Genomic DNA, 20,319 nt, shown 5'->3' on the forward strand with positions numbered 1-20,319 from the left:
ATAAATTAACTTTTTGATGATATTCTAATTTAGTGAGATGCACCTGTATATATGGAATTAAAAAAACTTCCTAAAGACTCTTCTGCTTCAAAACCTATGGGAGTATGCCGGCATCTAAAATACATCATATGCATATAACCTAAAAGAGGTACTTAAATCAATGGGACTGTATAAGCTGTCCCAGGCCAAAAGAATAGCAGGGGTCACAGAACAGAGTCTTGCATGATGGCACATGACTCCTACACCCAATTAGTGACTGCAGCAGTAACCAATACATCATCATTGTGGCCAGTGATAGGCTGCAGCAGTCACATCTTCATGATGTACAAACCCACTTATTTGATACAGTGGTCAGAGTCAGAACAGAGACACAACAGACCAGCGGGGAACCCGGGTAACAGTATCCACAGAATCGTGGGGATCAGTAAATACGTAAAATTGCTATTTTATATTCCAGCACGCCAAACTTTTTTTAAAGAGTTGTGAACAACCCTTTTAATGAAGCACATGGTGATGGCAAGTCATCCAGAATGAGACATTCTCTCAGTAGGGGTCTGTTCTAGCACAGTAGGGGTCTGCTCTGGCACAGTAGGGGTCCGCTCTGACACAGTATGGGTCTGCTCTGGAACAGTAGGGGTCTGCTCTGGAACAGTAGGGGTCTGCACTGGCACAGTAGGGGTCTGCTCTGGAACAGTAGGGGTCTGCTCTGGAACAGTAGGGGGTCTGCTCTGGAACAGTAGGGGGTCTGCTCTGGCACAGTAAGGGTCTGCTCTGGCACAGCAGGGGACTGCTCTGGCACGGTAAGGGTCTGCTCTAACACAGTAGGGGTCTGCTAATGAACAGTAGGATTCTGCTCTGGCACAGTAGGGGTCCGCTCTGACGCAGTAGGGGTCTGCTCTGGCACAGTAGGAGTCTGTTCTGGCACAGTAGGGGGTCTGTTCTGGCACAGTAGGGGGTCTGCTCTGGCAGAGTAGGGGTCTGCTCTGGCACAGTAAGGGTCTGCTCTGGAACAGTAGGGGTCTGCTCTGGAACAGTAGGGGTCTGCTCTGGCACAGTATGGGGTCTGCTCTCGCACAGCAGGGGACTGCTCTGGCACAGTAAGGGTCTGCTCTGACACAGTAGGGGTCTGCTAATGAACAGTAGGATTCTGCTCTGGCACAGTAGGGGTCTGCTCTGGCATAGTAAGGGTCTGCTCTGGAACAGTAGGATTCTGCTCTGGCACAGCAAGGGGCTGCTCTGGAACAGTAGGGGCCTGCTCTGGAACAGTAGGATTCTGCTCTGGCACAGTAGGGGCCTGCTCTGGCATAGTAGGGGTCTTCTCTGGAACAGTAGGAATCTGCTCTGGCACAGCAGGGGTCTGCTCTGGCACAGTAGGGGTCTGCTCTGGCACAGTAAGGGTCTGCTCTGGAACAGTAGGATTCTGCTCTGGCAGTGGGGGCCTGCTGTGGAACAGTAGGATTCTGCTCTGGCACAGTGGGGGCCTGCTCTGGAACAGTAGGATTCTGCTCTGGCACAGTAAGGGTCTGCTCTGGCACAGTAGGGGTCTGCTCTCAGCCAGTGGGGGCCTGCTCTGGCATAGTAGGGGTCTGCTCTAGCACAGTAAGAGTCTGCTCTGGAACAGTAGGATTCTGCTCTGGCACAGTAGGGGTCTGCTCTGGCATAGGGGTCTTCTCTGGCACAGCAGGACAATCCTGCTACCGACCACACTAGTGCACCCAGCATATTCCCCTCCCGCCCCGTCCCCATGCGAAGGGCTTTGTCGCGCAGTCGCACTGTATTGCAGAGGTCACATGACAGCTTTGCTATCATGTGATGGGGCGTGGTTTCAGCTTAAGCAGTAGGCGCATGCTCAGTACAGTTAACCGTGAGGAGACTTCTCACCGGTACCGGGAACTAGGACTGCAGCACCGGAAATGATTAAGAAATTTGACAAGAAGGACGAGGAGGCGGGTGAGCCTTCTCCGTGTGTATTATCCTTGCAGACATGGAGTCTGCTCCGAGCAGGCCGCAAAGCCGCGGACTTTCCTGAAACCGGAAGTTTTCTGTTTTCCGTCCCAGAGAATCTGTGATGGTTACGTGTAGTCTCCATGCCACGGCCTATGCAGCGAGGTGGTGATTCTGCTGGACATCCCCTCATATGTAGACACTGCACGCCGCTGAGCAGAGGCCGGGACGTGTCTCACAGTAACGGGATCCTGGCAGCTGCTTCCTGCGCACAGACCTCGGGCTCATGAGCCCCCTGACAGGACCCTTTAACGAGGCCTGTCACCAGCTGGCATCTGGCCCCATCCTGTAATACTGCACAGCTGATGAATAGTGTTTATTCTTTATTTCTCATCACTGCTGTAAAGTTTAGATTCCAATTTCCCTTCAACTAAGGGGGCGTTATCAGATTTTTTCCTAAGGGTTGGGGGAACTTTTACTTTTTCCCCTGTATGAAGTTGCCCAATCATTAGGAGGAGACGGCATATAGGGGAAATAAAACACCCCCAGAGAATGTCTGACCCAGGTTTCTGTATGTAATGACACAGAGCCTTGCTCCCCTCACTTCTCCCACTGCTGTCATCTACTATTACATACAGGGGGAGAGAGCAGAGCTGGGTGTCAGTATTAACACCTCCGCATCTATCCAACACATTGGGGGATAACGCCCTGATACTGGGCACAGATCCAGAGCAGTGCATGTGGCCTGCTGTAGCTCTCATCTCCCAGCACTGTCCGCTCTGCTCCACTCTTCCTCCAGCCACATTGTCAGTGCTGTGAGATGAGAGCTGCAGCACGTCACATCACTTTGGATCTGTGCCATCTATCAGGACAGTATTCCCTATTGTCTGGGATAGATGCAGAAGTGTTTGCAATGATGCTCAGCTCTGCTTTCCTCCTCCGATTATAATTATAGTAGATGCCAGAAGTGAAATCAGTGAGGAGAGCAGAGCTGTGAGTCATTGCACATATCACAAAGAGACCGGGTCTGACATTATCTGAGGGTGGGCTTTTTTATTGTTTGTTTGTTTTTTTCCTGCATGATGTCTCCTGCTTATGATTAGTCAATGTTATGCATTGGAAAAAGTAAATGCCCCCTTGGTTGAAGGGAACATTAGCATGTAAACTTTCCAAGCTATTCAATTCATGGCCAGTTTAACATGTTCAAATTGGTGAAAGGTCTTTTTTAAAGGTGTTATTCCAATATATTGGGATGTACAATCACTTCCTAATGAGGAGGATCCTAGTGGTGTGTATAAAGCCGCTTTCTCACAAGCGTAATACGTGCACATTTTTTCATAACAGTCAAAAATAGTGACCTTAAAGTATCCCAACAAATGCCACCACCTTTTTCTGTTGTTTTTGTGCATTTCACAGATGATTACGTTGCCTCCTGACTCCTCCTGTACACATCAAAAATACCATTTGATTTGGTCCTGCACCGTGTTTAAATGAGGCTGGTCCGGTCCGATGGACATTTTCCTTGCGGCGTTTGTTCCTCATCTCTGCTAGTAAAAGCCAACTTCCGGCTCTGATTGATGGGCATGACTCATTCTGCGTCATCCACATAGCTGAACGAAGTCTCGCACCTGGGCAGTAGCATTGGCGGATGCGCAGGCGCACTTTGCTCTGTCCTACTGCGGGCAGAGCAAAGGACATCAATGCTCATCCCCTCAGTAGGGCAGAGCCAAGTGTGCCTGTGTGGCTGGCAATGCTACTGTGCAGGCGCGAGACTTCGTTCTGCATTATCCACGTCAATTAGAGAAGTAGGTTGGCTTTTACTAGCAGAGAGGAGGAGCAGACACCGCTAGGAGGATGTCCATGCGACCGGACCAGCCTCATTTAAATACAGTTTGGGATCAAATAGTATTATTGAGGTAACACAAATCAAAAACCTAGATCACATAGGAGAAAAGTATGCCCATGTTTCTGCATAATTAATAGCAACCTATAGTGTGACACATAAGCAGAAGGTATAAAAAAAATCCAATTTTTATTGTATTAATATTTTAAAACAGTATAGAATACATAAAATGAGGGGAAGGGAACGACAAAGAAAAGGTCACCTGGGTAGACAGCTATAGTACATAATAAAGTCTCCACCAAAAATTGAATCATATGATACACAGGTGTAGGGGAACTATATCACAATTAATCATCTAAATATAACTTAAAGTGCAAAGTGCTAATATGTAAACAAGATAAGAGAATGATTACAAAATAGTGAAATCTATGGATATAGTATCACAAAAGTACAGAGTAGATATAGTATCACAAGAATACAGGGTGGATAGAGGATAATGAAGCTGTACTAACCCAAGAGACCAGAATCCAACGCGCGTTTCGCCTGGGCTTTGACGAGGATATTTATTGAGGTGTACAAGGGGAATCCGGAAGCAATGAAATCATTTGTGAGATGCAGAAAAAGGTGGTGGCATTTGTTGGGATACTTTAAAAACTGGTGACTGGTTCCCTTTAACCACTTCGCGCCAGAGCCTGTTTTTGCCTTCGTGACCGGGCCAATTTTTTCAATTCTGACCACTGTCACTTTATGAAGTAATTACTCTGGAACGCTTCAACGTATTCCCCTGATTCTGAGACTGTTTTTTCATGACATATTGTACTTCATGATAGTGGTAAAATTTCTTCCATATAACTTGCGTTTATTTGTGAAAAAATCGGAAATTTGGCGAAAATTTAGAAAATTTTGCAATTTTCAAACTTTGAATTTTCATGCCCTTAAATCAGAGAGATATGTCACACAAAATAGTTAATAAATAACATTTCCCACATGTCTACTTTACATCAGCACAATTTTGGAACCAAAATTTTTTTTTGTTAGGGAGCTATAAGGGTTAAAAGTTGACCAGCGATTTCTCATTTTTCCAACAAAATTTACAAAAACATTTTTTTAGGGACCACATCATATTTGAAGTCACTTTGAGGGGTCTTTATGACAGAAAATACCCAAAAGTGACACCATTCTAAAAACTGCACCCCTCAAGGTGCTCAAAACCACATTCAAGAACTTTATTAACCCTTCAGGTGCTTCACAGGAATTTTTGGAATGTGGAAAAAAAAAATTAACATTTAACTTTTTTCACAAAAATGTTACTTTAGACCCAATTTTTTTTATTTTCACAGGGGTAACAGGAAAAAATGGACCCCAAATTTTTTTGTGCAATTTCTCTTGAGCGTGCTGATACCCCATATGTGAGGGAAAACCACTGTTTGGGCGCACTGCAGGGTTCGGAAGGGAAGGAGCGCCATTCGACTTTTTGAATGTAAAATTTGTCTGAATAATTAGCAGACGCCATGTTGCGTTTGGAGAGCACCTGATGTGCCTAAACAGTGGAAACCCCCCACAAGTGACACCATTTTGGAAACTAGACCCCTTAGGGAACTTATCTAGATGTGTGGTGAGCACCTTGAACCCCAAGGTGCTTCACAGAAGTTTATAATATTGAGCTGTAAAAATAAAATTTTCACATTTTTCCCACAAAACCGTTTTTCATCCCTTAATTTTGCATTATCATAAGGGTAATAGGATAAATTGCACCATGAAATTTGTTGTGCAATTTCTCCTGAACACGCTGATACCCCATATGTGGAGGCAAATTACTGTTTGGGCGCATGGCAGGGTTTGAAAGGGAAGGAGCGCCATTTGACTTTTTGAATGTAAAATTTGTTTGAATAATTAGCAGACGCCATGTCGCATTTGGGGAGCCCCTAATGTGACTAAACAGTGGAAACCCCCCACAAGTGCCACCATTTTGGAAACTAGACCCCTTAGGGAACTTATCTAGATGTGTGGTGAGCACCTCGCACCCCCAGCTGCTTCACAGAAGTTTATAATATTGAGCCGTGAAAATAAAATTTTCACATTTTTCCCACAAAAAATCTTTTTCATTCTCTAATTTTGTATTATCATAAGGGTAACAGGATAAATTGCACCATGAAGTTTGTTGTACAATTTCTCCTGAACACGCCGATACCCCATATGTGAGGGAAAACCACTGTTTGGGCGCACGGCAGGGTTTGAAAGGGAAGGAGCGCCATTTGACTTTTTGAATGTAAAATTTGTTTGAATAATTAGCGGACGCCATGTCACATTTGTGGAGCCCCTAATGTGTCTAAACAGCGGAAACCCCCCACAAGTGCCACCATTTTGGAAACTAGACCCCTTAGGGAACTTATCTAGATGTGTGGTGAGCACCTTGCACCCCCAGCTGCTTCACAGAAGTTTATAATATTGAGCCGTGAAAATAAAATTTTCACATTTTTCCCATAAAAAATGTTTTTCATCCCCTAATTTTGCATTATCATAAGGATAACCGGAGAAATTGCACCATGAAATTTGTTGTACAATTTCTCCTGAGTACGCCGATACCCCATATGTGGGGGAAAACCACTGCTTTGGTGTACGGCAGGGTTCGGAAGAGAAAGGAGCGCTATGTTGGCTGGGATAGGCAGCAGACACCATGTCACATTTGAAGAGTCGCTGACATGCCAAAACAGCAGAAACCTCCACAAATGACCCCATTTTGTAAACTAAACCTCTCAAGGAATTCATCTAGGGAAGTAGTGAGTATTTTTTAATTTTTAAATTTATACCATTGGGCAGTGAAAAAATCATAATTATATTTTTACCACAAAAAAATGTTTTACCCTCAGATTTTACATTTTCACACAGGGCAATGGGTAAAAATGGTGCCGAAATGTGTCACACAATTTCTTCTAAAAGTGTCAATACCCCATATGTGGCTGTATCGTACCGCTTAGCCATACGGTGAGATCTGGGGGGGACGGAGTGCTATTTGACAATTGGAGAACAAATTATTGTAGAATAGGCATTTGGATTTGGGAGCACAAAATCTTCTGAATTTCTTTTGGGGGGCAAGGGTCATTTTGCTTTTCCAGAGCCTTTCTGCTACCAGTAACTTGGAAGTCCCTTATATTTTTAACAGATGACGGACCTGAGTGGGGACTAGCTTTTTTTGAGGACTGAGTTGAAGCTTTTATTGGGAACATTTTACGTAACATTTATCCGGCGCTCTAGGCTGAGCACTTACATCGGGGTTTCCATCTAAATTTCCAAGTGATGTAATTCAGATGAAACCCCTGCAGGATCCATTCACTGTAATGAGGCAGCAGAGTTACTCTGGACACCGTCTGGCCTCTGTGTAGCGGTGTCCTTTTTTTCAGAAGTGCACAAAACTGTGGCCAACCGCACTTTTATGCACGCCTAAAACAAATGACACCGTGGGATCCCAGGCTAGACGGCGTCCACAGTGGCCTATATCTGTCTCATTACAGGGAATCTTCCGTCATGGGTTCCGGCTGAATCATGTATTTCAGAGATTTACACGGAAACTCTGGTGTAAGTGCTCAGCGCAGAGCACAGGATAAATGTGGGCAGAGCCTTACTGGGATCTTTGGGGACATAATAAACAAATCAGTAGCAGGTGAAGAATTGGTTTTATTTATTTTTACGTCGTTCCTAGTGTGATATAACTGATTAGATTACTTTATTCTTCGGGTCGGTGTGATTACAGAGATACCAGATTGATATCGGGTTTTTATGACTGACAGCTGTCACACACTAAAAGACGCTTTTTTTGCAAAATCTAGTTTTTGCATCACCATATTTTGAGAGCTATAATTTTTCCATATTTCGGCCGACAGAGTCATGTGACGGCTTGTTTTTTGCGGGACGAGTTGACATTTTTATTGGTACCATTTTTGGGGACGTGACATTTTTTGATCGCTTTCTATTCCGTTTTTTGGGAGGTAAAATTAACAAAAACAAACAATTCAGGAATTGTTTTTTGAGTTTTTTTTTTATGCCGTTCTGCGTGTGGTAAAAGTGATCAGGCAGCGTTATTCTTCGGGTCAGTACATTTGCAGCGATACTACACTTACTGTATTTTTTTTATGTTTTGGCGCTTTTACACAATAAAACTATTTTATAGAAAAAAATATTTTTTTTGCATTGCTTTATTCTGAGCGCTATAACTTTTGTATTTTTCGGCTGATGGAGCTGTATGGCGGCTTTTTTTTTGCGTAACAAGATGACGTTTTCAGTGGTACCATTTTTATTTCTATTTTGTTTTTTGATCGCATTTTTTTCCACTTTTTGTTTGGCAATATGATGAAAAAGCATATTTTTTTGCTCCGTTTTTTATTTATTTTTATTACGGTGTGCACAGAAGGAGTTAATTAGTGTGACAGTTTTATAGCTCGGGTTGTTTCGGACGCAGCGATACCAAATATGTGTACTTTTTTTGGTTTTGTAAAAATATACGGATTTATTGGTTTAATATTTTATTTATTTATTTTTATTTATTTTGTGATTTTTTTATTAATAGTTTAAAAACTTTTTTTTTTACTTTTTTCACATTTTTTCTTAGTCCCTGTATGGGACATTAATTTTTATTTTTTTGATCTCTGATCTCATGCAATGTAATAGACATATATTACATTACATGAGATCTTCCCTGACTGTTTCAGTCAGAGTCTCCTGTCTGGCTACAGCTGCAGCTGAGCCAGACAGGACACCATATATGGCAGAGCTGGAGGCGGTCATGTGACCTCCAGCTGCCATAGCAACCCCAGGTCCTGGAAGGACTCGGAGGTCTTCGGAGAGGTAAGTTGACGACCCCCTCTCCTCCTGCTGTCTCCTATATGCCGCGATCACTATAGATCACAGCATATAGAAGACAGCTAAGGGTTAACATCACTGGGACCTGATCTAATCAGGTCCCGATGATGTTCCCTGTCAGAGCTAACGCTCTGCACCGGAATCGCAGCGCTTGCAGGACCCTGGGGGTCCTGAGCGCTGCGAGACCACCCACCGTTTTTAAACGTCGGCGCTGCACAGAGCCCGGCAAGCGCCGACGTTTATCTACAGTGGGCGGTCGGGAACCGGTTAAGTAACATGCATTATGTTGTGAGGGTTCACGTCACCTCATAGTGGTTATTCCATCCATAAGGCACGGCCCCACTGCATGTCTTGTGACCCGAACGAACTCCAGCAGATAACCTTGTGGTCAGACCAGGATTGTGAAGAGAAATTCAGCTACCGTACACTCATGTCCTTAATGAAGTTGTGTCCTGCAGACGATCTGTGGTTATATCCCGTGCTAGACCCTATGTACAGACAATTCAGCCGCTTACATGCCTGTTTGAAGATGATAGTATGAATATAGCTGAGAGTTTCTAGGAAAGTCAATCTATGTGTTTTATTTTCTTTTAATTAGGAAGTAGCTCCAATCCCTTCCAGCATTTAGAGAAGAGCGCTGTTCTTCAAGAGGTGAGGCCTTCAAGATTCTCATCTGGTATTTTATTTATAGTGTCACTTCCAGCTCATCCTTTATTACACTGATCTAGCAGAAATACTGTTTATTTCTCGTTATCCCGTACCGCTGTGCTGACTAATAAGAGTTATCCATGCAAGATAACTCCTGCCCTTATTACCGATTAGGTTTCACTCCATCACTAATAGGTTCCTCCTCTGGTAGACAGAGAATCAAGCCTCTACCAGTGGCAGCTTGGAGTTGACATGAACGAGAATATATACCTACCCATTGAAATCAGTAGGCACCTTCTAACACAATATTTTCCCTGTGCACACTTGTACAGTTTTCTCTAGTGTTGATAGCTGATTACTGGAGCTTTTCTAAGCAGTTGTGCACTATTAATAGCCCCACTCTGCTGCATGCAATTAAATAACAAACAGAATATTTTTTTTTTCCGCTCATGTTGTGACATTAATTCCATATCCATAAAATCGTAGTTTTATCAACAGGAGATTAGCACTAGACTACTAGCAAACCTGCGGTCATATAATCCTCCATATTAATGAGCTCTGTATAACCCCTCCCACTTCACTGAGTGGCAGCTTTCTGCCTATGCATAGTGTACACAGAAAGTTGTCAATCAGTGATGTGGGTGGTGTTATTAAGAGTTTAGCATTCAGGGATCTGGTATTATTTTACTCGTATAGTTCCATTATATTCCATAATGCTATACAGACCATATCGGCACTGTCCCCATTGGGGCTCACAATCTATATTCCCTATCAGTATGTCTTTGGAGTGTGGGAGGAAACCCATGCCAACTCTGGGAGAACATACAGACTCCTTGCAGATGTTGTCCTCAGCGCTGTAAAGCAACAGTGCTAACCAATGAGTCCCAGGCTGGTGCCACATGTCTGCTCTCTGCGCTGTTTCCCTTGGTGGTCATGTGACCCAAACAGTCACGTGACCGCTGCCTGTAGTAAGCAGATGCTGATCAGTTGCAGCATTCTGTATTCTATTAGAGTGGAAGTCAGCTCTGACGGAATAGTGAAGGCTGCAGTTACACGGTTTGTCACGTGACTGTCAGAAGACAGAGAGAGGATGAGCAGGGCCTGTCCTTGAGGTAAGTATCTTGCTTTTTATTTTATGCAACAGAGTGGAGCTGATCATAATGAAATGTCCAATAGCAAACAACCCTTTTAATGGCCAAAACTCTGCTATAATTTCACTGGTGATGTGCTACCTCATGGATCCCTGAAGGATTTCCTGCTTGTGTGTGTGTGTGTGTGTGTGTGTGTGTGTGTGTGTATATGTATGTATGTATGTATGTATGTATGTACGTACAGTGCCTACAAGTAGTATTCAACCCCCTGCAGATTTAGCTGGTTTGATAAGATGCAAATAAGTTAGAGCCTTCAAACTGCAAACGAGAGTAGGTTTTATGAACAGAAGCATAAATCTTACAAACCAAAAAGTTATGTTGCTCAGTTGAATTTTATTAAATTTTAAACATAAAAGTGTGGGTCAATTATTATACAACCCCTATGTTTAATATTTTGTGGAATAACCCTTGTTTGCAATTACAGCAAATAATCGTCTTTTATAAGACCTGATCAGGCCGGCACAGGTCTGTGGAGTTATCTTGGCCCACTCCTCCATGCAGATCTTCTCCAAGTTATCTAGGTTCTTTGGGTGTCTCATGTGGACTTTATTCTTGAGCTCCTTCCACAAGTTTTCAATTGGGTTAAGGTCAGGAGACTGACTAGGCCACTCCAACACCTTGACTTTTTCCCTCTTGAACCAGGCCTTGGTTTTCTTGGCTGTGTGCTTTGGGTCGTTGTCTTGTTGGAAGATGAAATTACGACCCATCTTAAGATCCTTGATGGAGGAGCGGAGGTTCTTGGCCAAAATCTCCAGGTAGGCCGTGCTATCCATCTTCCCTTGGATGCGGACCAGATGGCCAGGCCCCTTGGCAGAGAAACAGCCCCACAGCATGATGCTGCCACCACCATGCTTGACTGTAGGGATGGTATTCTTGGGGTCGTATGCAGTGCCATCCAGTCTCCAAACGTCACGTGTGTGGTTGGCACCAAAGATCTCGATCTTGGTCTCATCAGACCATAGAACGTTGAACCAGTCTGTCTCAGAGTCCTCCAAGTGATCATGAGCAAACTGTAGACGAGCCTTGACATGACGCTTTGAAAGTAAAGGTACCTTACGGGCTCGTCTGGAACGAAGACCATTGCGGTGGAGTACGTTACTTATGGTATTGACTGAAACCAATGTCCCCACTGCCATGAGATCTTCCCGGAGCTCCTTCCTTGTTGTCCTTGGGTTAGCCTTGACTCTTCGGACAAGCCTGGCCTCGGCACGGGTGGACACTTTCAAAGGCTGTCCTGGCCGTGGAAGGCTAACAGTAGTTCCATAAGCCTTCCACTTACAGATGATGCTCCCAACAGTGGAGACAGGTAGGCCCAACTCCTTGGAAAGGGTTTTGTACCCCTTGCCAGCCTTGTGACCCTCCACGATCTTGTCTCTGATGGCCTTGGAATGCTCCTTTGTCTTTCCCATGTTGACCATGTCTGAGTGCTGTTCACAAGTTTGGGGAGGGTCTTAAATAGTCAGAAAAGACTGGCAAAAGAGATCTTTAATCCACACATGTGAAGCTCATTATTCTTGGTGCCTGAACTACTTCTTAATACTTTTGGGGGACCAAACAGAATTCTTGTGGTTTGAGGGGTTGAATAATAAATGACACTCTGAATTAACTTTTAACGTTTTTTTTAAAAAAAAAAAAAATTTGCTGCAGTGCATTTCCCACTTCCAGGCTGATCTACAGTACAAATGTCACAATGCCAAGTTAATTCCGCATGTGTCAACCAGCTAAATCTGCAGGGGGTTGAATACTACTTGTAGGCACTGTATGTATGTATGTATATGTGGTCTGTAGAGTAGCATCTGTGTAGGGGGCACATGGATGTGAAGATGTACACACACCTAAGTCTTCTACAGTCCCAAAATGTTAGCTCAGTCCCAACAGCCCGAAACACCGTGTCTGCAAATTGAGATTCTGATTTGGCTTTTATCCTAAGTCATATTGCACGACTCGTTAAAGAGTTGATTGTGACTTGTAGGATTGCTGCTTCCAATAGGTGGCACTATAGAGTTCAAGCCCTCTTTTTCTCTGAAGAGGCAATTTGCAGCTCAGACCCGAAATTCTGATGACATCCGTACAATATAAATATTACATGGTTCTCTTCTTAATTCTTGATGAATTGTTGCATTAACCTGCTTGTGCCTGCAGGCCCGTTTATTCAATGAGACTCCAATAAATCCAAGACGATGCCTCCACATTCTCACCAAGATTTTGTACCTATTGAACCAGGTAAGCTAAAGGGTGTGCATACGTGTTAATGCAAACCTGTGTGCCCGCCCCAGTAAGGTGGTGATCTCGTCCTAGAATAAGGAAACACTTTATTAACCTACCAAGACATTGTACAATTAAGCGCTGCTACTAAATATACTGCTCACACAAACATGATACAGGAATAAGGCTATTTATTTTTCCTTGATTGGAGTGTATAGGCTGATTTTTGACAGTTGACCCCTTTTCCTCCACCAGTCAATTTTTTTTGTCTTAGCACTTTTGTTTCTTCTTCCCTTTCTAAGAGCCTTAACTTTTTTTTTTCTGTTAAAATAGCCATATGAGGGCTTGTTTGGGTTTTTTTGCTGTACGAGTTGTAGTTTTGACTGAGAGCATTCATTTTACCTTAAAATGTACTGGGAAAATAATTCCAAGTGCAGTGAAGTTGTATAAGAAATACAATTCCACCATAGTATCTTGGGTTTGTTTTTATGGCATCATTGTGTGGTAAAAATTATGCTGAACCCTGATTCTCCAGATCAGTGTGATTACAGTGACACCAGACTTGCAAAGATTTTTGTTCATTTAAGTAAAGAAAAAAAAAAATGAAGGGGTTAAGCAGACTCGTTTCCTGAAAGTTGTTTTTGGAAGCGTTCCTTGCTATAATCTGATTTGATGCAATGAAACGTGGCGCAGATTGTTCTATCACTGCCTAAGAAATATCCATTGCTAGTATGAGCAGCTAGGAGTCTTCAGTGTAAGGATACAGGACTGTGGAGGGCAGAATTTCTGTATACTCATGTTTCTCACACAATTCAAGGTCGGTACCACTCATTGATTTTGTGTCTGTCTTAGGGTGAACATTTTGGAACAATGGAAGCCACAGAAGCTTTCTTCGCAATGACCAGATTGTTCCAGTCTAATGATGTAAGTATAAAGCTCCCCATAGACATTAGAGTAATGTCGATTGCACCCACAGATATCACCAGGTTCGGCCAACACTATAACGTTTATGGTGATTATCGGAGCAGATGCCCGATTTCGGAGTACCAGTCTCTTCTCTTTTTTTTTTTCCTCCCAGAGATAAGCTGCCGGCAGAGATGTTTGTCGGTGGCTTTCTCGTAGAGAACTCAGGATTTCTTGACTAAACGATCACTCCTGTGTACGGGTGAGATGGTTGTCAGCCAAAGCATTGTTCAGCCGACAGCCATCTAATGTGTATGTCTATTTATTTATTATTTTTTTTAGGAAATTTCATGTGTAAAGTAAGGCTTATTCTAATAGGCATACTGTAGCTGTGTATAGCTGTCCACACTGGATGCCTCAGACTCCCCCACAATATGACCAGTAGAACATGGGGTGTCCTTGTTGCGATAGCGTTATTGGGCAGCTCAGAATGACTGTGATGAATTTATTAGAAATTGAGCATATTAGTTGTTCATATAACTGCTGTTTCTATTAATATGCAATGTTTTTCTTTCTCTTCTCTTAGCAAACCCTGAGGCGAATGTGTTACCTCACCATTAAGGAAATGGCGAATATTTCTGAAGATGTCATTATTGTCACAAGCAGGTAAACATTAAAGCCTTGCCAATGTATTGTTTTTTTTCTATAAATGTATGGCTTCTGAATACAATAAAATACAATATTCTGAATACTATATAATATAAAACGATTTGTTTGACTATATGTTCCTACAAGTATAGCATATAATAATTGTGTAGATGGGTTTTGGGGGTTACTTTAAGAAGAATCATTATAAGGGTTGTAATAATGGGAAGCCTCCCTAGCAATTAGCTGTTCAGATCTAGTATCGTCTGCGAGTTAAACGTGATGAAGGCAGCTCTTTAGCGTTTGGGGAAAAAAAAATGTTAAAATTTCCTGACTGTAAGCAAAGATCTTAGGCATGGTAATAGTGAAGACTAAGTACATTGCAGGCCTGAATAATATACAATAGTTTGGCTTTACACATGTATGTAAATAAAGATAATCAGTGACATCCTCTCTCATGTAAAAGACTTTATTAAAGGGGTTGTCCGGTCCAAATCAATAAGTCTGTGTGACTGGACTGCTGGGCCATGACTACCGAGTATCTCTGTGGTATGTTTCTGGCAAAAGCAGTAACGGATTATTAATAGGGTTGTGTCCCCCACAGGGTGTTGTGCTTAGAATGAGTAGTCGTTTTGGGAGGTCAGACTCCCTTTAAAGGATTTTTCAGTTTCACTCAACAGATTTTTCCCTTTTTTCTTCAGAATATATTTCTTTCCTTAGGTCTGTTTAGCAGTTATTTTAATACTGACATTTCAGTTAATCTTTATATTCTATTTTTACGTCCTCCTTTCCTAATAGATCAGAAACCTGTTGTGTGTATTTGACATGCCTAGGAATAGGATAGACCACAAGAATATATATAGTTACAGTTATTGGATTAACCTTTACATAATTCAATTTTCATAGTCTGACCAAGGATATGACTGGGAAAGAAGACGTTTACCGAGGACCTGCTATCCGAGCCCTCTGCCGGATTACTGACGTAAGTAGCCAGTGGGGCTAAGGTTACTGCCGTGGCCTTCTGGTGATTGTGTTCTGTCTGTAATGTTTACAATGCAAGAACCTGAATGTCTCTCGGTGCGACAGTGTTAATGACTGTCCTTGTCTATAGTCCTGATGAACACACACTTTATGTGCAGTGATCCTAATACCTAACATGCTAATGAGCTGTGTGTGTGTGTGTGTGTGTGTGTGTGTGTGTGTGTGTGTGTGTGTGTGTGTGTGCGCGTGCGTGCGCGCTTTCTCCTAATGTCCCTATATCAGGAATTCTGGGATTTTGATGCCGGCTAACACAACCACTTGTGTGAATGATGATTTGGTGTTTTTGTTTCTCTTTTGGCTTGAGCAGACTTAATTATCCCTAATGAGAAATTTGGGTTTTCTTTTCACAGGCAACCATGTTGCAAGCAATTGAAAGATACATGAAGCAAGCAATTGTGGATAAGGTTCCCAGTGTCTCCAGTTCTGCATTAGTGTCTTCCTTGGTGTGTACATACTCATTTTTTTTATCACTTTAACTTTAGTGTGGAGAGAGAAGACCTATGTATGTTCTATATACAGTGCCTTGAAAAAGTATTCATACCGCCGTGAACTTTTCCGCATTTTTTTCACGTTACATCCACAAATTTAAATGTATTTTATTGGGATTTTTTTGTGATCTACCAACACAAAGTAGCAAGTATTTATGAAGTGTAAAGGAAATGATACATGGTTTTCAAAATATTTTAAAAATATAAATCTGAATATTATGATGTGCATTTGTATTCAGCCCCCTTGAGTCAATACTTTTTGTAGGACCACCTTTCGCTGAAATTATTGCTCCAAGTTTTTTGGGCTATGTCTTTACCAGTGTTGCACACCTAGAGGCTTCTTATGGCTTGCTTTCAAAAAAATGGATTTCTTCTTGCCACTTTTCCATAAAGGCCAGATTTGTGGAGTATACGACTAAGGCCATGTTCACTATTGCATCGTAGAATGTTAGATGGACCTCTCAGGGTCATCATGTCCACCCCCCCCCCCCCCCTTCAATGCCGGATTCACTATACCATCACACAGATGTCTGTCCAGCCTCTGTTTGAAGATGTCCATTGAAGGGGAACTCACCAGCTCTCGTGGCCGTCTGTTCCACTCATTGATCACCCTAACTGTCAGTATTTGATCAATACTGATCAGTATTTGGAAGCTAAAATCAGGAGTGAAACAATCAGAGGAAAGTATAATATAGAAACACATCACCACTTCTGTATTTTTGAAGAAAGAAGTGTAATCGGCTCACCTATCCAGCAAGTGCAAAGGATCACAATTTCACAGCAAGAGCAAACTGAAAATGGTAGTTGATCCAACACTTCAATAAAATGTAAAACTTTTTTTTATCATCCATATCACAAAAATGTCATAATAATCAGAGGAAAAATCCCAGAAAAAAATACAATCAAGGTTGACTCGTTTCGAAACGAGTCTGTGGTTGCATCCTGATGAAGAAGTCGGATGACTTTGAATCCTTAGATATTAAAAACCGCATCCTGTTTATCAAGTCTCCTGGATTATTCCCGTGGATTTCCATCAGCAGCACAGAGGAACCACTTTATCTCTCCCTTGGCATTTGTGTTCAAACTGTGGTACAGGAATGTTACTGACATCTTTTCTTTTTCCCAGCATATGATGAAAATAAGTTATGACGTGGTGAAACGCTGGATTAATGAGGCTCAGGAGGCCGCATCTAGTGACAACATCATGGTCCAGGTATTTCTTTCCTAAATCATTTACTAAGTTAACATAGCTGTGTGTTTATTTCTCAGATTTTCCACTTTGTCACCCATAATTTCTTGGTGCTTCTGTAGGAGACCCAACTAGTTGGGATCTCCTCCTCTTCGCCACCAAATTGTGCTTTAGCTTTGTAGATCTACCAGTTAATAGCTTTGAAAAGCTGGGTAACTTGATCACTGGTGCCAATTTCAGCTGCAAAAATGTCAGAAATGTTTTCTATTCTACAATTTCTACACAAGACGCTGAAAAATTCTAACCACACTTGCTTACACACACTAGTCAAATAGTAGGCGACAACTAAAACTCTCCTCTCCTTGGTGTAAATCCTGCTTTAGGCCAGAATTGTGCATCTGACATTCATGATCTGAGTACAGATTATGTCGTCTGTACTTGCCACAGTTTTTTGACCCATCTCAGCAGCCACATAGACATATATAAAGCTTTTCAGTTTGAGTTAGGAGACCCTCGACTGGTGCGGATATTGTGGTACATACTGGGACCGAGCATGTCGGAGCTGTGCTCCGGTCCTCTATTTTTTATGAGCTTTCTATAGACAATGGGCACTGAGCACCATCTATATTTTTCTATCTCTTTGCCTGCAAAATTTAAGCAAGATGATTCATCTGTAAAAGATCATTTTACTTTTATGAATTAAAAAAAAAATGTTTTTAAAGATTGTGTCCCTTTTAAAGGATTTTAAATTTCCTTACATGCTAGCCACCTGTAATTAGTGTTGGAGACGCAGTATCCTTGCTCATTGAGTAGAGCTAGTTTTCAACGTCTGATTTGTAATTCTATTTTAGTATAGTGTATTTTGGTTAGCACAGTGTAGTTTTTGTGTCTTTTTAGGGTAGGATTAATGTTCTTTTTATGTTTTTATTTCATTTATATAATTGTAGTATTTATAGTCCAGTTCATGATTTTAATTTCGACATAGGTTGACATATCTTTTGTTTTCGACAGTACCATGCACTGGGACTTCTCTACTACCTGAGAAAAAATGACCGTCTTGCTGTTGCTAAAATGATTAACAAGTTTACGAAGTCTGGCCTAAAGTCTCCTTTTGCATACTGCATGTTAATTCGAATCGCTAGTCGATTGCTGGAAGAGTCTGATGAAGGGTGAGAATTCTAAAATGTCCTGTATATAGTACAGTGTATATGGACTATATTTACTTACATTCGTCCCTGCCCCTCAGAGGGGAAATAGTGCAATTCCTATATTTCAGGCATGCACTTATGTAAACTCACTAGTGTCTGGCATTTAGGTAGTTTGTTTAAAAGGAAGACGCTTTCTTTGCTTTCCGTAGGCATACCAGCCCTTTGTTTGACTTCATTGAGAGCTGCCTTAGAAACAAGCATGAAATGGTAATTTATGAAGCAGCTTCAGCAATTATTCACCTGCCCAACTGCACAGCAAGGGAGCTGGCCCCAGCAGTCTCCGGTATGTGTTCAATTCCTTGCCTCACAATTTAACTATAGGTTTTATCATTTTTATCAGCCATCTTTCCATGCTTTAAAGCAACAACAGTTGCACAATTTATACAGCGCAGTTTAGCATCTCTGATATGTAGTCAGTGCCAAGTGTACATACGAGACCTGTTTCTTGAAGCCTACAGTCCAGGATTTACCATACACTTAATGCACAATTATTTATACATAAGCTAAAGGGGTGTTATAGTTTCATACTTGCCTTATTTTTCGGGCTATAAGACACATTTTCTTAACAAGAAAAACACTTGTTAAAAAGTGTATGCGTCTAAAAGTCTAGAGGCAGTCTCCTCTGATGGAGGAGACCGAGGACAGTGCGTCCTTCCCGATCACAGAGAGATCTGCGGTCGCCTCCTGTCTGACACTGATCTATATGATCGGTACAGAGCAGGAGAGGAAGCTGCTGGGACTGAACGGAGGCTACAGGAGCTGAGCCACTACAGGACCTTCTGCACGAGTAATTAGAGAACCTTTCAGATCATGTGACTGGTCACATGACTTGAAAGGCGCTTGAGTTAATCAAGTGGAAGATCCTGCAAATGCTCAGCTGCAGCCTCCGTACAGGTCCCGGTCAGGAACTGCAGGATGTGATAATGTATAGTGTGAGTGTGTAGTGTGCATGTAGCAGAGCTTTGCATGTCTATATGTGCGTGTAGCAGAACTGTGTCTGTATATTTGCAGGTAGCAGAGCTGTGTGTGTATGTATGTGCATATGTACTAGGTTGGTTGTGTGTGTGTGTATAACACTGCAGAGACACACTAACAATAGATTTATTACCTCCCTATTCTACCCTAGTGCATTAAAATTAGCGATAATGACCTCTCCACTTTACGCCGCCAGGAAAGTTTTAATAGGGACAAAATGTTTTTCCTATTTTCTGCTGTCTAAACCTAGGGTGCGTCTTGTAGTCTGAAAAATACAGTATGTCATAATTGCTGCAACGTTGCTAATACCTATATCGCATAGAAAACAAGACTACAATCAAAAAATAATATTGTATGAATTCATAATATTATGCAGTTTCATTAAAAAAACATATACAATTCAGGGGTAACATACATGATACACAGAACAAAATAAAATGGTGCGCTGCTCTGAAATTACAAATGTATACATGATTGGTCAAGATAATTTATAATGTATATGTTGCATATTTATGTCCATTACATTATACACACGAATTAATGGAAGATGCACACAAAGAATCCCACTCCTCTATAAGGTAAAAATTATAATAATTTCCTAATAGGAGAAAAGTGCTTAGTGCAATGTGAAACATCATGTCAGAGGGGAGTGTAACTAGTGTATTCGCAAACTATTGAACCATGTATGCATTCAATATCCATTGTAGGGTTGTTGTAGGTATGCGCCTAATTCAATGAAAAGCTCAGATTCAAAAGTGACACGTAGTGAACAATTCATAATCAACCCATTGGTAAAAATCTAGATCGCTGTGATGGTCAGCCAAAGGAAGAATGTTGAGTATCGCAGTGTGAGAAAAACATGCAGCACATCATTTAGTAAAGAAAGCAAGCAGAAGAACTTGTATAGAATGATATATTACCATGCAGCAACACACGTGGCACCGTGATATTTCTGCAGTATTTGACTGCTGCAGGCAATCACTGACCTCAGCAGTCTCATGATGTCTACCAAGGCATGACTGCTGAGGCTGCAGCACTCTTGTGCTGTCATGGCTGCAGTCAGATCAACAAAGGCCTTTGGGAAGCAGTAGAGGGTAATTGTTTCCATACAGATCAAATTGATCATTGTAAAATAAAAACCCAATTTAAAGACATTTCTGAAAACATAAGTAAACATGATCTTCTGATAAGCGTTATGATGATGTATTTGGGTCCCCATGAT

At 41.9% G+C, this 20,319-nt stretch overlaps 1 protein-coding gene across 1 annotated transcript in view; it reads left to right on the forward strand.

Annotated features, from left to right (window-relative positions):
• Positions 1-1,793: 1,793 nt before the first annotated feature.
• The window catches only part of COPG2 (COPI coat complex subunit gamma 2), a 44,666-nt gene continuing 26,140 nt past the window's right edge, over positions 1,794-20,319 (forward strand). Inside the window, exons 1-10 of the mRNA XM_073652491.1 lie at positions 1,794-1,950; positions 9,243-9,295; positions 12,586-12,666; positions 13,501-13,572; positions 14,138-14,217; positions 15,103-15,178; positions 15,588-15,680; positions 16,852-16,938; positions 17,926-18,083; positions 18,272-18,405. Of these exons, the coding sequence (XP_073508592.1) occupies positions 1,914-1,950; positions 9,243-9,295; positions 12,586-12,666; positions 13,501-13,572; positions 14,138-14,217; positions 15,103-15,178; positions 15,588-15,680; positions 16,852-16,938; positions 17,926-18,083; positions 18,272-18,405 (871 nt within the window). The 5' untranslated portion in view covers positions 1,794-1,913. The remainder of the gene's footprint in view (positions 1,951-9,242; positions 9,296-12,585; positions 12,667-13,500; positions 13,573-14,137; positions 14,218-15,102; positions 15,179-15,587; positions 15,681-16,851; positions 16,939-17,925; positions 18,084-18,271; positions 18,406-20,319) is intronic.

This window comes from Phyllobates terribilis, unplaced genomic scaffold (assembly GCF_046119375.1).
Source record: "Phyllobates terribilis strain yellow unplaced genomic scaffold, ASM4611937v1 Scaffold_11__3_contigs__length_659146591, whole genome shotgun sequence".
Lineage (NCBI taxonomy): Eukaryota > Metazoa > Chordata > Amphibia > Anura > Dendrobatidae > Phyllobates > Phyllobates terribilis.